Below are 21993 nucleotides of genomic sequence, written 5' to 3'. Positions count from 1 at the left end.
TGAATGAATGAATGAATAAATAAATAAATAAATAAATCTTAAAAAAAATCCTTTAAAATTTAGAGTTTAAAATATAAATTCCATATTAGATAAGCTTTGGGCAGAAGTTTGACCCATACTTGAGGAATATCTGGGCTGATCTAGAGAACAAAGGAAACTCAGCTCTGCTGGGTTTGCATAAACAATGATAATTCTCATCCTTGAACATCCTCCTGCGTCACCCCTTAAAACCCCATTCTTATATTCTTTGGGCCTAGCCTACCTTCTTCCTGATTAAGTCTTCGTGTAGGAGGTCAGAAAACAGGCAGCGTAGATGAGAAAGTTACAGAAAATAAAACAGAAGCAACTGACAGGCAGATCATGGAGCGTTGGTGTTTAGGTCATAAGGATGTGCTTTTTCTAGTCCAAAGACCCTTACGAGTTTCCAAGGACATTCCCATGAATTTAACTGTGTGGAGACAATGTCTACAGTCTTTGTAGATTTTTGTTCCTTAAGTGAGTTACCATAGGGAAGGACTGACTGTCTAACAAATTGCAAATGAAAATAAACAATACTTTGGGAATAACTTCATAGAAAGTTGCATTTTCTATTATGCTTTCCCACTATATTGATTTATTTAGCATTTAGTGAAATGATTAATTTTCCCATGGGAAAATCTAACTTTAGTAGGAGTAGGTCAGACTAGGAAGGATTTAAAAGCTGAGTCTCAAACAAATACTTTTTTTTTTTTTGGTGCCTAGAATAAAGGTTAAGTATAGGAGGGAGAAAGAAAACAACTGTATGTGTAGGCAGTTTTCCCACACATTATGTTTTGTCACATTTCAGACGTAATAGTTTGTATGTTCTTCGAAGGAGTTAGGGGGTCTGGGTTTTTTTACTTTGGGGGTTACATCAATAAGCTTTAGTGGAAATCACATGCCACACGAAGTTCTGTACCTGGCTATAGAGTTCTACCGATGACTCTCCTTTGAGCTGGTGGCCTGTGAGGTAGGTATTGTGTGAAGACTCAATGTAATAGTAGGAGAGAGGCAGCTGCAAATCTTTAATGTTCTCCTGTGACTCATCATTTTTGGAGGCAAAATTATCTTTATCCATCAGAAACCTAGAGGAAACACATTTTCTTAGGACTGCAGGGGGAAAACATGCTCTTAAATGATGGGCAAAAGATATTTTAAAAGTTACCTTGCAAATCCTTCAAAGGACAGTAGGCCCTGATGACACATACTAATGCTAGGCTCAAACTTCTGCAAGGGACACAAAAAGAGTGTTATTTAGGTAAAGGAAACCAAGGGGGGAGAAAACCCACCACATCATTTTTTAAAGCTGTTCTGTTTTCATCAGGAAACATCTAAACCAAATATTTGAACTAATTTAGTTATGTAGTGGTAAGACGTAGTGTTTTAGTCCCAAAGAAAACATTTATTATATGTGCGTTTATTATACAAAGTATATTTATTTAAGAGAAAAAGGGAGAGCGAAGGAAAAGGAGAAGGCTGATTCATATGAAAACAAATGGTTATCAGCGTATTCCAGGTGAACATGGGGATAAGCAGGCACCACAGAGTTGGTGAGAGGCAAAATGAGATGATTCATAGAGAGTACTTAGTGCAGTGCTCATACTCAATAATAGGAGAGTGAGCACCTGACTGTAGAATGATAATTGTACATCGTTGGCATTTCCAGTGATCAGCTGCCAGGCAGTGAATCCATGGATTCCCAATCGGTCAACAAGGGAGGTTGGAAACCTAGACTGATTCTGCTCCACGTGGTGGCCCTAACGAGCATCCCAGCCCATTTCCTGCCACCCTCTAGTGGAAGCCATCGTCATCATATCTTGCCTGGCTACTGGAACAGCTTCCCACTTGGTCTCTCTGGTTCCACTCCATCACCAGCACACTTCAATTCCCAATGGGGCCAGAGTGACCTCTTGAATACATAAGTGAGATCCTGTTATTCCCCTGCTCTAAAGTTTCCAATAGCTTCCCATGTCCAATGGACTAAAGCCAAACTCCTTACCATGGCCCAGAATGCCCAGATGATTCGGCCCCTGCCCATCTGTCTGGAATCATGTCTACCACTGCACCTCTGGCTCATGGGGCTCCTATCACACCAGCTTTTTTGTTGTCTCACTCCCACCTCAGTCTCAGAGCTCCCTACTCCCTGTCTGGAATGTTCTTTCCTCAGACCTTCATGTGGTTTACTAATTTAGGGCCCAGTTCCACTGTCACCTCCTCAGCGTGGCCTGTGCTTCCTCCTCTCAGCCTCCCACATCACTAAGTCCCCTTACTCTGCTTGATTTTTTTTTTTTCAGAATCTATCAATACCTGAAATTACATTCTATCTTTATTTGCTTATTGTCTGCCTCACCCACTAGGTAAAGATCAGAAGGTAATCTTATTTACTACTATATTTCCAGGTCCTGGAACAGAGCCAGGCCCCTAGTAGGAGCTAACAAATATTTGCTAAATGATCAAAGAGGCTGGAAATCTAGACTATTAATTTTATTACCTGTGCTAGAACAACAAGAAAGAATCATGTACTGATTCCTTATAATAGTCACTAGGAGAAGGCTTGTGATCTCTGTTAATTGTATGTTGGATAAGAATGCATATACTTGGCATTAAATAAAATCCTTCTGTTTCTGTCCCAGGCTTAAATGCTTTGGAAAGAAGTATAGAAACAATATGTCTAGCAGAAAACAATTAGAATAATCAGAGGCTTTCTACATACGTGCATATAAAATGGGTACAAACCTGGATGATGCTGAGGATTTCATCGTAAGTGCAGTGTTCTCCCTGGCAGTTGACTAGGAAGTCATTGAGCTGGAGTATGCCAACCCCAAAGATGCCCAAAGATGTGCTCTCGATCCCAGTGCCATTCGTCACGATACTTGCAGCAGCAATGGCATCAGAAATCTGCCTCTGGTTGTCTGACAGCTGCTGTTTACTCTTAATGAACAACCCCAAATCCGAGACGTTTCTGGTCAATAAATCTGAAACAGAACCACCCACAGAATGTGGACAAGTTAGCCAGAGCCTTTCACAAAGTTCATTTGGAGATAATGGTGTTGTGGATTAGTCTCAACACTGATCTAAACCAGCCATTAAACTCAGTGCTTATTCCTGGCTTCACATAGTTAAAGGAATAAAAAAAAATATGAATCAATGAATTAAAGAAACAAGAGAGAACTAGGTCAATGATGATGAAAGCCCATGTTGAAAGCCCATGAGCTCAGGGTATTAAATGAGAGCTAACTGGTACATTTAGTTGGGGACTTCAGGCTGAATTTGAACTTTGGTTTTGAGAATAACTACATGTTTACTTTTAAAGACAATGAAGATGTACTCTTAAAATTATAGTTGTTTTATACTTCAAAATTATAATCATAAGCATTTGTGTGCAGTTTTCGGTGTGAAAATAAATTTTCACCTTATTTGGGTAAATATCAAGGCATAAAATTGCTGGATTGTATGATAAGAGTATATTAAATTTTGTAAGAAACTGCCAAGCTCTTCCATGGTGGTTGTACCATTTTATCTTTCCACCAGTGATGCTTCAGGTGTCCCACATTGGCATGAACTTTGGTACGGCCAGTCATTTTAATTCTTGCCACTTTGGAAGAGAAGTTGGCAGTTTCCTACAGGGCTAAAGATAGGCTTACTCATATGATCCAGTAATTGCCTTCCCAGGTGTTTACCCAAAGGAGCTGAAAACTTATGTCCACACAAAACTTGCACACAAATATTTATAGTAGCTTTATCCATAACTGCTAAAACTTGGAAGGAACTGAGATGTTCTTCAAAAGGTGGATGGATAAACAAATGGTGATACATCAATGTGATGGAGTATTTTTCAGTGATAAAAAGAAATGAGCTACCAAACCATGAAAAAAACATAAGGGAACATTAAATATATATCGCTAAGAGAAAGAAGCCAATCTGAAGTCTACATATGAACTGTATGATTCCAACTATACAACATTCTGGAAAAAAACAAACTAGGGAGATGGTAAAAAGGGATTCACAGTGAAGGTGGGAAGAATTAAAAGGCAGAGAATAGGGGAGTTTTTAAGAGATCAAAACTATTCTGTATGACACTGTAATGGTAGATACAGGTCATTATATTTTTGTCAAAACCCATAGCATGTACAACACAAACAGTGAATGCTAAACTATGAACTTCAGTTATAATCAATATATCAGCTCAACTGTCACAAATATACCAGGCTAATACTGCAAGATATTAATAATAGGAAAAATGCATGTGTGTGTGTGTGTGTGTGTGTGTGTGTGTGTGTAGGGTAAGGTCCACAATGATGAATTTCCTCACCTACGATACCAATAGTACCCATCCCTAAGACAACTTGAAATAATCCTCAGATTATAACTGAAAGGTCTCAAGAGGAAATATTAAATTGTTGCATAAACCTAGGTCAGGCTGAAGATCGCTGGTGTTTTCGTCTATTGTTAGGTTGGTGTAGAGCGGGGCCGACTCAGAGCCGGCCCGATTGCAGGGCACAGCGTAGATGTCAAAGAGATCCTTCAGGTCCTTGCGGCTCCTCACACTGGGCAGGGAATAGAAAACACTCAGGTTTGGTATTGTTACAAAAACGGGCCTGAGAAAGGGTACGAAGAAAGCATGCCATACCTGAATGATTTGAACAGCTCAACAAATTCAACAAAACTCATGTTACTGTCTGAAACCATGAAGCTCTGAAAACCCTTCATTCCTCCTTTGATCCTTCCATGCCAGCTGCTGCTGCTCCAAGCACTGCAACAAAGACATGGCCTTAACAGGCAAGCCAAGGCTAGAGGTGTCATTCTGCCCCAACAGATGCCCTCTGAGGAGCAATATGAGCAAAAAAGATGGATAGCAAGTCATTTAAGATTGAGGCTTTTTTCAGACTCTCTTTTCATTTCTCTCCAAATTAATCTATGTTGTGTCAGAGTAAATAAGACATATTACACAGTGAAACCACTTCATGTTTACAGCCTATGTAATAAGGCCACAAAGCTAAAATAGCCTTTTACTAATCAAAACAGTTCTTTGAAATCACAGGTCAATGGGGGGGAAAACCTTAAGTTCAATGTTTCTGAAGAAAAGTCATTTTTTTTCAAAAGTGCCCCAAAGTACTCGAGCATAACCTATGGAAAATTTTGCACATTCTTCCCTATATCCTAAATTACAGAAACACATTTAAAAAGAAAGTCCTGAACATATCAATGTCTTCTCTTTTTTCTTTCTTAACCAGTTATTAGATGAAAACAAGGAAGGACTTTTAATACTAATGGAAAATGTGAGTCACAAAAATAATTAAGAATGGAAAGCAGCCAATTCTGCCTAGAGCATATCTGCACCTGCCAAGGCTGTATATTTAATATAAAAATATCAGCCCACTTGGTCAAAAGCTCAGGCTAGCTATTTCACAACATTTTTATTTTCTATACTGGTTCTCTGAGAGGATAGTATAAGAAATATTTTGATTGGTTTTTAGTCAAATCAATAAATAGGATCTTTCTTTTTTTATTTTTGTTTTTTTGTGCTGTATTTTTTTACTTCTGAAATATTTCAAACATAGAAGAAAGCATAGAGAATATTTTAATGAATAGCCAGTTTATCCTCAATCTGCTAATAGTGTTTATTCATGGAAAATTATTTTGTGTTGATATCTGAAAGTCACCTCTGTGCATGGAAGAGAATTACAAAGGATAGATTGGTAGTTGTTTGTGGGCATGGGCTGTTGATCCCCAAAGTGTTGTTGGAAACAGAGGGTGGAGGTTCAGGAAGAGGGAAAACATCTGATAAAGTGGCTTATCATTTGCATTTAAGGGAGTACATTCTCTGTCTTCCTCCCTTCTGGTCCCAGGTCAGCCACTGTCTGCAGGTACCCTTCTCCCTTAGGCTTTAGGAAACTCTGTCCACTCTCTCCCCTTCTAGGTCTCAGGCTTGCTTTCTCCTCGAATAGCATTTGGGCTAATTCTTCTTTCCTTGTCTTATCTTTTGGGTTTAGCTTACTTGGTGGGCATGGACCCTGTCCTCAGGTGGGTGAGCCCTGTGACCCTGAATCTGGCATGATCTCTTTGAAAAGACTTTCCTCCCTTATTCTGTCCTTCTCTTTTCCACTCGTGAGTGATAGAAATAAAGGAAAAGCCCCTTTATCCAGGTTCTCTGGCTATTTTATTATTTACCCAGGATATTGTGTAGGCTGAAATAGAAAGAATTCTGATTCTTTGTAGCTTTCAATTTGGTCACAAACCTAAACTTGCAGAAAAGTTGCAAGAGTGGTATAAAGAATTCCCATGTACCTCTGACCCAGTTTCACCAAGCATAGAAATCTAAATGTATAAAGCATTATTTATGCTCATTATTCACATTGTGAATGATGCTTCCCTTTAAAAGATGATTTACTGTAGGATTCTTATCAGTAGCAAACTTCCTTGAGGGAGGGAAAGAGAGAGAGAGAGAGAGAGAAAGACTGTGTGTGTGTTGTGTGTCTGTGCCTCGCACACACGGGGGCACAGACACACACACACACACACACACACAGGAGTGTGTAATTAACGTTTCCAAAGCCAGTGACTGCACAGACCCATTTCTTCCTACCACTCCTCTGTTTGATAAAGTAAAGAGTGACTGTTTTATCTTGGTTCTGTCTGGAACCTCTGCATTTCTAAACTTTTTTGGGGGTTGAGGGAGATCGTGTAGCATTCTAATTCCTTTGGAAGGCTTTCACCTTAATATTATTTCTTCTGAGAGGGTAGATGTTGTCTGAAATCTGTAATTTGCATGGACTTTATAAAGTAATTTACTATAATACCAGCTTTAGAATTACCTTAATATACCCAAGTTGCTCTAATACATTTGTTTCCCCAGTCATTTCTATCTTGTCTCATATACAAGAGGAGTTTTAAATATATTTCACCTAACAGCAAAAGGTAAAGTAGCTTATGTTAAAACTTAATTTATTCCTCATTAGAGCAGTGCTATCTAATAGAATGACAGAAATGTTCTATATCTGCACTGTGCAATATAGTAGCCACAGACCACTTGTAGCTATAAAACACTTTTAATATGCATAGTATGACTGAGGAACTGAATTTCAAATTTTATTTAATGCATTTAAAATTGAATTTAAATAGCCATCTTCTTTGTCCCCCTGTGGCCAATGGCTACTACATTCGACAAGGCAGCTTTAGAAAATTATAGCTTGGGTTTTGGTTAGTCCTATTGACCTCTGAAGGACTGGTCTGTTAAATTATTAGGAGAGATTACAGTAATGCAAGAAGATAAGAGGGTAAAATTGGGAAAATTAGAAGCATTTAAAAATTTGGGGTTTTTCAGTTTTCAATGTAATTTTTAAGTTAAAATCAGAGATAGTCTTTCCACAGAGCACTGGAGGATGCCCTTCTACACAACTTGAATGATGTAAGGGTCCTTCTGTTTTATCATGTTAAGGCCCCACCTGGATGGGCTCTTGTTTGAAGAAGACAGCACAGGGGAGGACACTGGCCTGATGGGAGATGATGTCCCGGCAGACAAATTAGGGGACCCAGCTGTAGTCAAAGAGTGGGCTCTTCTGGAAGGCAGAGTGTTAGGAGGGCTCATGATGGCATTTGCCTCTGTGAGAGAGAAACAAAGAAACCAGACAATGACATCAGCTTACTCTTTCTCTAGTAATCAAAGAAAAACAAAAGCTGCTTCTGAATGTCTTAGCAAATAAGTCTATGCAGGCAATTTCTATAATGTGAAGTATCAAGATATTCTGATGAGTGGACTTGTGAGTTCTCAACCTTGGTTGTACATCAGAATCATCTCAGGAGCTTAAATACATAGAGATGTTCAGGTCCCAGCCAGAGTGTTAGACTCAGTTGGGCTGGGGTGCAGCCAGGGCACCCAGATATTTTTAAAAAATAATCTTAGCCGTGGTTGAGAATCCCTGATCTAATCTAATCTACCACATTGTATTTTGTATATCTCACATCCCCTGTCCATAAGGCCAAGTTAATTAATGAGTATTTTCTTCCAAGTATGCTGAGCTTGCAGAAGTACCTCTTGGGTACCACTATCTAGTTAAATACAAAGATAAGTATATTTAACAAGACAAAGAGTTTTGTTAAGAATGTCCACAATATGGGGCACCTGGGTGGCTCAGTCAGTTGGGTGTCTGCCTTCAGCTCAGATCATGATCCAAGGGTCCTGGGATTGAGCCCTGCATTGGGCTCCCTGCTCAGCAGAGAGTCTGCTTTTCCCTCTCCTTCTGCCTCTCCCCGCTGCTCATGCACTCTCTTTCTCTAACACATAAGATCTTAAATAAAGGGGGAGGGGGGCAACCCCAGTGGCCCAGCAGTTTAGCACTGCCTTCAGCCCGGGGTATGATCGTGGAGACCCGGGATCGAGTACCACGTCAGGCTCCCTCTATGGAGCCTGCTTTTCCCTTTGCCTGTGTCTCTGCCTTTCTCTCTCTGTGTCTCTCATGAATAAATAAATAAAGTCTTAAAAAAAAAAAAAGAAAACATTAAAAAAAAGAATGTCCATAATACTTAAATCATAATCCAAAACCAAATGCATATTTTCCCTATAAAATAATAATAGTAATAAAAAATCTCAGGTGTTAGTATGCAGCTTTACCAGATTCTTCTTGCTCATTCATGTCTTGTGGGTCAGAACCACTCCGGCTGCGACACTCCCTGTGCATTTTGGCCTTCCGGGTGGCCATCTCATCGTCGGCTGCCTCTCCACTCTCACCCTGGGAACACACACATACCAATTCCCCTCGGAATGGGTTTCTCTTCCTCGGGGCCCTGCTGCCTCTCAGGTTGGTCCCCTTCTGACTGCCCCACCTTTAACACGATCCATTCTAAACCAGTATAGAGCTCTGTGTGAAGGCTGGCCCAGTGGTCTCACACTACCCTCTCTTACTTGTTCTTCCCTGTATAGCAGCATGCCGAGGCAAGGGGGCTGACAAGAGCAGGCACATCACCCCTGGCATCTCTGCATAGAGACCAAAGTATGAAGCAGACTAAGCTTGGCTGAGGCATCAATAGTCTCCCATACATAAAGCATGGGACTTTTTCTAGATAACCATGGAGAAAATACATTATCGCACTATAGTGATAATCTATATATCGTGTAATATAGAATATATAGTGGTAACTAACCAAATATTTTCTGCTGTGGTAAAAACCAGAAAGTCTACCACCTTAACCATTTTACGGCATAAAGAAGAATAGTGCTAACTCTATGTGCCTTGCTGTGCAATCAATTTCTAGAACTTTTTCCTCTTAGAAAACTGAAACTCTTTATACACAAGGAAAAGCGACTTCCCCTATGCCTCTCCTCTCAGTCCCTGGCAACCACCATCCTACTTTCTGTTTTCTAAGAGTTTGACCACTCTAGGTACCCCATATGAGTGGACTCATGCCACATTTGTCCTTTTGTGACTGGATTATTTCACTCAGGGTAATGTCCTCAAGGTTCACCCACATTGTAGCATGACAGGATTTCCTTCTTTCTAAAGGCTGGACACTATTCCATTATATGTATACATCACCTTTTCTTCGTCTTTCATTTGTGGATGGACATTTAGGTTGTTTCTCCTGATAATATATTTTCAGTTACGTTCTACATTCAGCATTTTGGCTCTCTTAAGACCTTCTAAACCGGATCTCTGGTCTTCTTAGCCTTTGCTTGCCCACCACAGAGCCTGTACCCCAGCTTGGAGCATGAACCCAGAACTACATGTGCTTCCTTGAACAAGCCAAGTCTTTCGTGCCTCCCTGCTGCCTCCTCTGCCAGAAATGCTTTTCCCCTTTGTTGTCTGTCTGATAAATCCTATACATCCTTCAAGACCCATCTGTCCAATTCCCGGGAAGCTTCCTCTTCTGCCTGCATCCTAGCCCTGGATCTTCCTCATGTCTGCTCCCATGGCACTTTGTGGATGGCTTCACAATGTTTCTTACTGAGTCCTCACTGTTTTTGGCCCCTGACTTTTCCAGGTGTTGACATAATTCCTAATTGGTCCTGGCGCCAGGAGGTGCTTGGTAGGACTTGAATTTCATTTGTTTCATCTTGCCCCCAACCCAAATGTGCTAAGTAGTTTCTGCTGATGTGGACCATAAGACAGCCCTGGATGACTGGGTCTGATGTGTAATAAATAACACTCTACCCTTATAAGGATTTTCTTCTTTTTCTTGGTGGTGGTTATGCCCAAGGTGTTGTTTCTCTGCACACTGGGCTTCTCAGCACTCTTTGCAGATGTCCCAGGGCTGGGATTGCGTGTACTCCATCGCCGGCCACCAAACAACTCCACAGCATGAGCCAAAGTTGGGCCCTCATACCGTCCGTCCTCCTGTAAAACAATCACATTCTGAACGCACAACGCAACAGCAGACAATGGGGAAGTCACTACATGAATGGCTTCTAGTAAATTCCCAGAGGTGGAAGAGCACAGGCAGTTACAGAAGACTAGAGATCTGGCCACCCAAGTGGCTGTTTCCTACCCATCAGGACTCTTATGTCCTCTGTTGTCCTAGTCATATCCCTGCTGGGATGTGCTTTAAGGGGCCACTGTTCAAATGGGATTAAAACAAACTTCCTTTCCAGTTTCAGAGGTTACATTCCAGAATTACCACTGTAGGAATATTCAGGAAGATACATTTTGCAAATTAGGGCTTTGGAGGACTGACGGTGTGTGTGTGTGAATCTACTTAAGATCAAGTTCTATATGTATTGCATCATCCTAGGTTTTTGTTTTGTTGTTGTTTGGTTGGTTGGTTGTTTTTACCTAGTTTGATGCTTGGGACAATTTGACTTGAAATACAAAGTATGTGGCATATGAGAAATTTGCTTCAGAGGGTTCTGGGAAGAAAACCACAGAGAAAATATATTATTAAATAGTTGGTGTATACCTGAAGCTAATGTAACATTATATGTCAACAACTATACTCAGTAAAATAAATACATTTAAAAAAATGGGCTGCTGTCCTCTTGAGTGACTAATACCCAAGGAGAGAGAGCCCAGGGCATGCAGAACAGCATGCATATTATGATACTGTGAGCAGCAAAAAGATACTTAAGGGGCAGGCAGTGCTTCACAATAGTGGTTTCTCACAGGGTAACTCGGAGCAACATACACAGGAACAGCAGAGATTTACTTGTTAAACAACTGCCAACACTTCTCTAAGTCAGGAGGCCAGTTAATAAAACTATAAAATGTCACATGTGAATTAAAGACAATATGGATGATATATCGCAGGTTACATAACATGGACCTTTTAAAATTAATTCCCATAATTTACTATCTTTACTTTCTGCAAGATTTTAGGCCAGCCCTCCTTTGCAACTCCAAAGAAGTACTTACTGTAAATGGATTTTGCTTTGGTTGTAGACACTCTGTAAATAACAAAAGGGTCTTTGTGTGTGTGCTTGTTCCTTCACCCTAAAGTTCAATAGCTATGTGATTTTATGACTTGAGTTGTGACCTTCCACTTCCTGCATCCTGTTATGGATCTGAGGATGCTGAGTAATTTGGATGCTTGATGTGGGAAACCTTTTGGTGATCTCTGATGGATATCTGGGATTTATGCTTGTTCCTTAATCATTTCTTTTTCCTCTAACCATACCTCAATTTTACTTTATCTCTTTTCCACTGGATATAGTCTGAATCTATCAATCAAGGTGGAACATTCTTCCTTGACCAATGGTTAGAACAAGATCCAAATAAGCCAATCAGAATCTCCCTCCCTGGAAAATGAATCTTGAATACAGTGCTACTGAGAATAAAAATGGTTAGAGATCATTCCTTCCTGAGGCAGGCCGGCTCCCTGCTAACAAGTCACTACAATTGACTTCAAAGTGGAATAAACATTTCATGAAACAATTTCATAAATAAATTTTAACTACCTTATCGAATAACATATGTTGAAAGAAATTTTGTAAACACTTTACCTATGGATTTTAACTAACTCATTTTTAGAAATTTAATAGATTCTTTCATTAAGATTTCAAACTTCTGCTCTGGGAAAAACATTGTCAAGAGAATTAGAAGACAAGCCACAGACTGGGAGAAAATGTTTGCAAAAGAAACATCTGATAAAGAATGGTTATCTAAAATATACAACGAAAACTTAAAACTCAACAATAAGAAAACTAACAACCCAACTAAAAAAATAGTCCAAAGGCCTCAATAGATACTTGACTGAAGGCGAGATATTGATGGAAAGAAGCATATGAAAAGATGTTCCACATTGTAGATCATCAGGAAACTGCAAATTAAAGTAAGATACTACTATACACTTATTAGAATGGCAAAAATCCAGAACACTTACAACATCACATGCTGGTGGGGATGAGGAATAATGGGAATAAGGATTCGTTCTGGTAGGAAAGCAAAATGGCACAGCCACTTTGGCAGCTTCTTACAAAAGTAAGCATTCTTTTACCATACCATCCAGCAATCATGTTCCTTGGGAGTTACCCAAAAGTGTTGAAAACTTAAGTCTACACAAAAACCTGAACATGAATATTTACAAGAGCTTTATTAATAATACCAACACTTGGAAGCAATCAAGATGTCCTTTATTATTTTTTTATTTTTTTAAAGATTTTATTTATTTATTTATTTATTCATGAGAGACCCACAGAGACAGAGAGAGAGAGAGAGAGAGAGAGAGAGAAAGGCAGGCAGAGACACAGGCAGAGAGAGAAGCAGGCTCCATGCAGGGAGCCCAACGTAGGACTCCATCCTGGAACTCTAGGATCACGCCCTGGGCTGAAGGCGGCGCTAAACTGCTGAGCCACCCGGGCTGCCCCAAGATGTCCTTTAGTAGGTAGATGGATAAATAAACTATGGTACATGTACACAATGGAGTATTATTCAGCAATAAAAGGGAATAAGCTATCAAGTTATGGGAAGACATGGAGGAATCTTAAATGCATAATACTAAGTAAAGAAACCAATCTGAAAAGGCTATATATTGTATGATTCCAACTATATGACATTTTGAAAAAGGCAGAGCTATGGAGACAGTAAAAAGATCACTGGTTGCAGGGGAGGAGGGGAGGGTGAGGTAGAGTGGGAATAAGAGATGAATAGGCAGGGCACAGAGAATTTTTAGGGCAGTTAAAATACTCCATGGGGGATATTATAATGATCAACATATGTCATTATATATTTGTGTAAGCCTACAGAATATACAGTGCTGAAAATGAACTCTAAGGTAAACTATAGACTTTAGGGGATTGTCATTTATCAATGTAGATTCATCCTTTGTTTAAAAAAAAAAAGTACCATTCTGGTGAGTGATATTGACAGTGGGGGTCACTATTCATGCATGGGGGACAGAAGGTTGTTTATGGGAAATCTCTGTACATTCCTCTCAATTTTATTATGAACCTCAAACTGCTCTAAAAAACGAAAATCTTTAATAAAAAAATTTAATAGACCCATACCATGTATATAAAAGAACCAGCCTCTACTGCTTTGGTATTTCCAAATTCAGAACAACCTAATAAAGGTCAAGCTTTACTCTTTTTTTTTTTTTTTTTAAGATTTATTTATTTATTTATTTATTTATTTATTTATTTATTCATTCATTCATGATAGACAGAGAGAGAGAGAGAAAGAGAGAGAGAGAGAAGCAGAGACACAGGCAGAGGGAGAAGCAGGCTCCATGCCGGGAGCCTGACGCGGGACTCAATCCCAGGTCTCCAGGATCGCGCCCTGGGCCAAAGGCAGGCGCCAAACCACTGGGCCACCCAGGGATCCCAAGTTTTACTCTTAATAGAAATATTTTAGGCCTGGAAAAGGCATATGTCTTTGTTTAATCTTTAAAGGAGACTTTCTGGGAACTGAAATGTAGTTTGACTCTTTCTTCTATTATGTACAAAACAATAAACTTCATTGGGGTGGGTGAAGGATGTACCTTCTCTTTTTAATTTGGAAGACAGTCTATTGTAAGTGAAACTACATTCTCAGTTTTAGAAAACAGTTACTTTCAGATACAAGCATTTTATACTAGTAAACATGAATTGCTCTAATGGAAATAGTAACAGGAGATAAAGCAAAAGACAAGAAATTGTGACATTTGTAATGAAGCCTAGGAATATGGGAAACTAAAAGAAGTTCATATGGATATTAGGATCAGGAAACTGATTCCTTAAAAAATATTCATGCACTTTTATCTGTTGGCATCATCTTTCCATATCATATTTTGAAGACAGTTTAATCTAATCCTTTAAATAAATTCTTTTTTTCCCCTCGAAGACACTTAGAATCTGTTCATGTTAGTTACAACAGAAGTTCACCTGAGAACCCTGTCTTGAATCTTTTCAGATTCCCAGAGATCTTTTCAAATACCCAATACTTTGGGTTTTCAGCTCTGCCCATGCAACCTCAAGCCAAAGCTTATGATACCAGTCTTTGTCCCATACCCCACATCAAATCTCTGGGGCTTACTTTCTTTTATTCTCCTGTATTCTTAGGCTTCATTACAAATGTTACTGTTTCTTCTTGTCTTTTGCTTTATTTCCTGTTTCTAGTTCCATTAGATCAAATACATTTACTAGTACTAAAATATTTGTATTTTAAAGCAACTTCATGTGGTGCCTGGGTGTCTCAGTAGGTTAAGGGTCTGCCTTTGGCTCAGGTGGTCCTGGGACTGAGCCCTGTATCAGGCTCCTGCTTAGTGGGGAGTCTGCTTCTCTCTCTTCCTCTGCACCCCTCATTCATGCTCTCTCTCATATAAAAAAAAATCTTTAAAAAAAAAAAGAGCAACTTCACATATATTCATCACACAAGAGGACTCCAGTCAGAGAGATTATATTTTCTTTTTCTTTTAAATATTTATTTATTTATTTTAGAGGGGAGGAGCAGAGGGAGAGGGAGAGAGTCTTATGCAGAACTGAGAACCCAGCTGAGGTTCCATGCTGAACATGGAGTCTGACATGGGGCTCAATTTCATGACCCTGAGATCATGACCTGAGCCAAAACTAAGAGTCAGTTATTCAACCAACTGAGCCACTCAGGTGCCCCAGAAAGATTATTTTCTGCATAAGCCCTTTCCAAACTGGGAATAAAGAAATACTCTTACAGGGCTCTTAACATAAGTTTAGAAGAACTCAAGACTGTTCATAAGTACTTTAATGTATAAATACATTTAAATTAATTTCTTTTGTACCTTAGGACTTCTCAGGAGCTAGTGTGCTAGTGTGCTAAGCAGTATTATAAGTCACCAAGAGGGGCATTTAACAGGTTGCCTATTTGACTTTTTGTTCTCCAAGTACCACACTGGTAGCATCTTTTTGATGTTCTCTGAGACAATTTGGGAGCTTGTCTACATAATGGGAAACTAATCACTCACTGACCTTTTCCACTTTTTTTTTTTTTTTTTTTTAATCTTGAGGATCTGTTTCTGAGACATGTTGCCTTGTCTTTCTGGGTGGCTCACGCAGAACAATGTTTAGATCGTTCAAAACGTCTGTGTTTTCAGAAGTGGCTGAGGTACAGGGAGCTGTTTTGCCTTTACATCATAACAGCTTGTTTCCAAGCAGTGGTGGAGGGATGGAGGCAGGGGGTTTGTAGCTATGTTTGCAACTGGGAGGGACTGGGTTGCCTCCAGGTCCCTTCCTTTGTCACTGACCTGCAGTGCCTTTTACCTTTTCTGCTATTCCTGGTTTCTGCTGGTGCCTCCTTCAGCAAAAACTGAAGGCTGCCAGGGTGAATGAGAAACCAAGTATGCCTTAGGTGTTGATTCAGTTACTTTATGCTATAAAATCGAAAAAGGGAATAAATGGAGCAAATAAACCATGTTGGGTTTATGACTGTGACTTTAACTGAGCTCTGAGACTTTGGTTTATGTCCAGGTTGAATGGATTTATATGATTCTGGAAGGCTGAGAAATGATTATAACTAAAAATCAATATTTACAATAGCTCCTGAAGACCTTTTTTCCAAGCATCTGACCACACTGGAATCTCTCTGCAGAGTGGACAGGAAGCATGTGTTTTGGTTTCTGTTTTAAGATGAGTTAACTGAGGGCAGCCCCGGTGTCTCAGCGGTTTAGCGCCACCTTCAGCCCGGGGTGTGATCCCGGAGACCCGGATCGAGTCCCATGTCAGGCTCCCTGCATGGAGCCTGCTTCTCCCTCTGCCTGTGTCTCTGCTTCTCTCTCTCTCTCTCATGTGTGCCTCTCATGAATAAATAAATAAGATCTTTAAAAAAAAAAAAAAAGATGAGTTAACTGAAACAGGCTTTGTGCTGTGCAGTACTAGCATGATCGTGTCCATAGGCCTATGTGCTCATTAATCAATTACTAGTTAGTTACTCAGGATATGCTCTCATAAGTATTGCATGGGTGTGGGGAAAGGGGAAAGAGGAGCATTATATATATGTCCCTACTTACAGCCCAGGGGGGAGAAAATGTGTGAGAAATGTGAAAAGTACATGAAATCAGTCATTTGAGTAATATAAGTTATAGTTCTATTTGTTTTATGAGACTAGTAAAAAACCATAATTTTTTGCCCAAAAGATGGAAATGCATAACAGAGAAAAACTGAATATTTGGATACAACCCATTTGGCACTGCCACCAACAGTGCCCCCCCTCTGGTAGGGTTTCTGACTCACTTTCTCAGCAATCTGCCCTCTGATCTCTACAAGTATGCTACTCAGGTAATGCCTGTGTCTCTTCTCACATCTCACTCAGGCCAGTCCTGCTGCCACCCTTAGTGCTGAAATACTTGATAATTTTAGGGTTCATGAGAAACACACTCACTTTAAGCAGCTGGCTGTGAGAAACTGCCTCCTCAGGGCGGCTGCCAACAGAAACCCGGTGAGGCAGAACTCCATGTATGAGTTGTCCCACATTTGGGAGGGTTTCTTTTAAACTTAGAAGTTCTACAGTGAGGCAGCAATACACAGTAAATTAATGCTCTGAGAGTCATGTAGCATATTAAGTGATGAAGCTGGATTTCAGTTTCCAAAAGGAAGGCTTCCAATGTATCAGCTCATCCCTAATTAATAATAAAGACATTCCCACCATAATACTTCTGATGGAAACTGAGTAAGTGAAAATGCTTGTATTAACTAGTTTATTTCCTACGTGAGGAGTACAATGACCAGTCGCTGAGTTCATACAAAATACTAATAGGATCTACGACAAACCAGACACTATTCTTTATACACAGCAGCTGACATTATGGTTTTACACCTACTAACTCAGTTGGGCCCTATAACCATCCTATGACGGGGTATTGTTATCGCTCTCGTTTTATAGATTAGAAAGCCAGGCACAGAGAGGCGAAGACAAAGGTGCCCAGTATCACTCAGGTAGTAGGTGACCAAGTGTGAGAGCAAACCCTGGTAGTCCAAGTGTGGTTTTGCAAGATTAATATCTTGAGAATCAGGTACTGAGGAGAGGGGGAAGGCTGCGCCCTTACCTGATAGAGGCTAACATACTGTTTCCGCAGCCACTGCTGCCTCTGGTCAGGGAACTTTCTCATCTTCCTCACGGCCCTCGTGAGTTCTAGCAATCCACTGAAGAGCATCTTAGCAGTGTGTTTGGGTGCCACAAAGTGCAATAATCTATTGTCTGTGGTCTGGAGCCCGTAGAGCAGGGTCACGCCAGTCTCTGAGAGAAACATGCTACCGAGTTTGTTCTGGACACACACAGTGTGGATATCAATGCTAGGGTGTCCCATGTACACAGCCTTTGCTGAAAACAGATCCAGGACCCCCTCGGCCAGGCCGCTTAGTCCGGCACTGCCTGGTGACGGGAACTTGCCAGGCTCAGACGTGTTGCTCAGCACACCGAGTTTTGCTCTAGCACTGGCCGGGGAGGCAGCTGTGGGCTTTATCCATGTCAAGGTGCTATTGTCAGGCTGAAGCTGGAGGAAGCAGCGGGCAGAGAGGTGCGTGTCCTGGTCGTAGCGGAGGACGGTGGCGCCCTGTAGCAGGAACTGGTGCACATCTGCTCGGATGGACAGCACGTACCAAGGGATCAGCTCTGTCCCATGGTCAAAGGCTTTCTGAGGCTCTTCTGAGCTGGGAGAGTCCCATTCTTTGGATTGCTCAAAGATGTCATTTTCGGAATCCAACAAATCTCCGATTATAAATCTAGCGGAAAGAGAGAGAAATTTGGTCTGTCTTCTAATCAGAAGTAAGAACATAAAGCTTTTTAATGACACCAGGCATCATTTTTCACTTCACCCGAATTCAAATTAGCATAGGAAATATAAAAGGCTAAAGGTCAGAGTAGATTTTTGGTAGCTGCATTCTAAAAGCTTGTATTTAGCAATATGTCTGACCAAAGGCACAAGGAAAGGGACTGCTAGATAAGTTATTGAATTTTTTAAAAGATTTTACTTATTTATTTTATTTGAGAGAGAGAGATAGCAGGCAGGTGGGTTCTGTCCCTCCACCCCCTTCTCAAATAAAAATAAGTAAAGCTTAAAAAAAGGCATTCTTCTCAGGACTAATGCCCAAGATAAAACTGACAATTGTTGGTAACAAAGTAAGTTTACGTTGAGAAGGTACTAGTAGCTTTGTCTTGTAGATCACATGGTGAATGTTATGCATTTCTGTGCCAGAGTCTTTCAGGAGACAAGTTTCTGTGGGTTTACAAGAAGGAGTAAGGCAGCACTTAAAGGGTTATTTAGGAACCAAATATCAAAAATGTGTTTACCAGCAAAGAAACTACCTTGTCAGGCTTAGGTTCTATGACTCAAGAAGATGACCAAGGAGTGAAAAAGAAGGAAAGTTTGTACTCCATCCCCCAAAGAAGTTCTGCAGTGTTGGTCAGTTAGAAACCATAAATTGACAGATAAATATTTTTCTAATGTTCTCCAAAGAAATTTTTTTAAAAGATTTTATTTATTTATTCATGAGAGACAGAGAGAGAGGCAGAGACACACACAGGCAGATGCGGAAGCAGGCTCTATTCAGGGAGCCTGACATGGGACTCGATCCCCGGTCTCCAGGATCACACCCCAGGCTGAAGGCAGTGCTAAGCCGCTGGGCCACTGGGGCTGCCCAACCTGAAGAAAATTTTATACAAGGGGACAAGCGGGCTATTAATCAATCTGGTTATGTATTTTCCTCATAACTGTTTATTACTTCCTACAAAGTTAATATGATTATAGGACCATAAAGATGATTGGGAGCCAGCCTGCCTGAGGTTAAATCCTGGCCCTGGGAGATATGAGATCCTGAGTCAAATGTAACTGTTGGAAGATTATATAGTTTAATATATGTGTTTAGGACAGTGTTTGTTCAAAAGTAGTCTCTCAATAAATAATGGAATGTTAAATGTTACTAATATTATTATCGTCTCGATTATACTTGCAAAGTCAATATTTCAAAGTGTAGCCACCCAAACATTGCTTTACTGTGGAAATGGTGTCCAAGTTTCAAGTCAGGATTCGAGTGATAAACTGGCTTCAATTCAACGTTGGGCAGACAGTGGGAAATGGCTTTCTTTGTTACAGGTCAGAGACATGGGATTGGTCATGGGTACTAGCCCAGGAAGAGAGAGAACAGGAGGGTCCCAACTACCCCCAGCAAAGCCAGAGGTGGTGTGGCAGAGACCATGTTAATTAAGGTCTGGGCTGGCCTGAAGCAGTCTGTGATCTAAAGGATGTTTTGAGCTGGGTGTTTGTAAGGTTGGGACTGGTCTGTCACCATCTTCTATGGAGAATACCTGGTTTCCTGTCCTTTTATTATTTTGGGCCTGCGTGTTGAATGTGTGTGTGTGTGTGTGTGCGTGTGAAATGGTAACTATGATTTTTTTCTCAGATACTGTACTTCTTTCTGCTCAGCTTTCTTATTTTCTATCTCTTTGGGATCAGATAATCTTCCAGGCAAGTCTCAAGGAGATTTTTGGAGTAAGAGGGCACAGAATTCAGCTCTCTTCAGTAAAGAGGGGGATCATGACTGAGGAGCGGTCCTAAAATGGTGACTGCTGCCAAATGCCACCTAAGTGCTCAGGCCCCCAGATGCCTTGGCTTGGCACCAAAGGGTGTGATGGCAGCCATTAACTACAGCAGCCCTATTTATGTGACACTTACAATGTAAACCTGCTTATCCCATCTAATCCTTACAACAACTCTATAATGCGTTATGGCCATTCCCATTTTACAATTCCCATTTTACAGACAAACAAAACTTCAGCTTAGTGAGATTAAGTCACCCACTCAGGTGACATAGAGTGCTGGCAATGTGTCCGCAAAGTTTGAGCTCTTAATCATTTCATGCAGCCTCCATTCTAAGGTTCTGTCTGAACTTGTTATCTACTTATATCCAATTTCTTCAAATGTGCATATCCTTCTTAAGCTGCATCATCTCAAAGAGGGACAACAATATTAAGAACTTGAAGCTCCTATGTGACCACACACTCTTTTCTACACATATTAATATTCTGAATCTCCATCTCCCTACAATGGCACCACACACTTCTTTTAAGCCTCCATGACTTTCACATACTCACCCAGGCAAAGCTGTTTATTCTCCATGCTGGCAAATTTTAAGTCATTATTAATGAGCTTTATAGGTCATACAGAGGGTAACGGAAGTGTTTCTGGAACTCAGATGTTCCTAATCTACAGGAACTAGAAGTTAAAAGAAGCTGAGGGTTAGCCCCTCTATGGTGGTAAGAAATGCCTTGAACACTGCAGGAAAAAAGACTGTGTCCCGCACTGAATACGTGGCCGGGCTTAGCCCCAGCTCTGAAGGCATCCCATCTGTAGGCAAGTGATCTCACCTCTCCGGGCACCACTTCTTCATCCATACAGGGGAGCTGGACAGGTTGACCATATGATGCCACTGACATTTTGAGATTCTCTCAACCCTATTCCTTTACTGCAGAGGACTTGAACTTTTTACCATCACTTTCCTGGGGTTTCTGTGAGTGCTTCAAATGGATTTTTCTGGCAGAGGAGTGAAAGATTTGAGACAAATTATAAGAGAACCCTGCAGGCTGGGTGAAGGAAAGACTATGAGATTGTCACTTCTTTCTTTGGTGTAATTTCCACAGAGTAGGTGGCTGCCACATGAACAGGGCTGAAGGTTATTGTTTATAGAGTCTTTGTTTCAGCCAAATCAACAACAAAGCATGGTTCCTATGGGTCTTGGAATCTGGAAATCCCTTTGCTATATACAACCTTGTGCTGGAAATGATAACAGGGGGCTCTGATTCAGGAATGGATTCCCAAGACCTGGCAGATGGTCCCGGAAACAGTGCCCGCTGATCTAGTTTCAGTGAATTCTTTTAACACCCCCACCCCTATCTTTTGTGTTCAGTGGTTCTTTTCAGAGAAGCAGTCACTTGAGGTTAAAAAAAAAAAACTATGATTGGTACTGAGGGACATAGCTTTAATGTGATTTCAATATGGCTTCACAGGATATTTGCATTTTAAAATTTTTCCCCTATTAGACTGCTTAAAATGGGAAGTGGAAGAGCAATGATCTTGGGATGCAGATGATAAAATGATTAAAAAGGGGACAGGCTGACGGGCACTGAGGGGGGCACTTGACGGGATGAGCACTGAGTGTTATTCTGTATGTTGGCAAATTGAACACCAATAAAAAATAAATTTATTAAAAAAAAGAGGACAGGGGATGAGCAGAAAATTGGAAATAAAAATTTCAGAAGTGATGGGATGAAATAAGGAATGTATCAGTGAAGGAACTCCCAAATTAAAAAAAATATAATGTTAAGGGAAACTCAGAGGCTAGGTCTTTAAGGCTCAATCAAAGGCAGCATTCCTAAAAGTACTTTAGAAAGGTTGACACAGGGCAGCCCAGGTGGCTCAGAGGTTTGGCGCCTGCCTTCAGCCCACGCAGGCTGAAGACCTGGAGACCCGGGGTAGAGTCCCACGTTGGGCTCCCTGCATGGAGCCTGCTTCTCCCTCTGCCTGTGTCTCTGCCTCTCTCTCTCTCTGTGTCTCTCATGAATAAATAAATAAAATCTTAAAAATAAAAAAAGAAAGAAAGAAAGAAAG

General features: G+C 40.6%; 1 protein-coding gene across 6 annotated transcripts in view; it reads right to left on the bottom strand.

The window, feature by feature from the left end:
* PLCE1 (phospholipase C epsilon 1) overlaps positions 1-21993 on the bottom strand; it is a 321105-nt gene that overhangs the window by 56588 nt on the left and 242524 nt on the right. For 4 of the 6 annotated variants that reach the window (XM_035708087.2, XM_035708091.2, XM_035708088.2 and 1 more), the window contains exons 8-16: positions 17437-18112; positions 10167-10349; positions 8630-8747; positions 7464-7620; positions 4649-4771; positions 4429-4565; positions 2755-2993; positions 1184-1245; positions 938-1103 (exon numbers count right to left, since the gene is read on the bottom strand). In XM_035708087.2, the coding sequence (XP_035563980.2) occupies positions 938-1103; positions 1184-1245; positions 2755-2993; positions 4429-4565; positions 4649-4771; positions 7464-7620; positions 8630-8747; positions 10167-10349; positions 17437-18112 (1861 nt within the window). The remainder of the gene's footprint in view (positions 1-937; positions 1104-1183; positions 1246-2754; positions 2994-4428; positions 4566-4648; positions 4772-7463; positions 7621-8629; positions 8748-10166; positions 10350-17436; positions 18113-21993) is intronic. The other 2 variants (XM_035708089.2, XM_035708090.2) reach the window with 1 other exon arrangement.

The sequence above is a fragment of the Canis lupus genome, chromosome 28 (assembly GCF_003254725.2).
Source record: "Canis lupus dingo isolate Sandy chromosome 28, ASM325472v2, whole genome shotgun sequence".
NCBI lineage: Eukaryota > Metazoa > Chordata > Mammalia > Carnivora > Canidae > Canis > Canis lupus.
The sequence above is the reverse complement of the archived record's forward strand: the minus strand, read 5'-3'. Positions and strand labels throughout refer to the sequence as shown.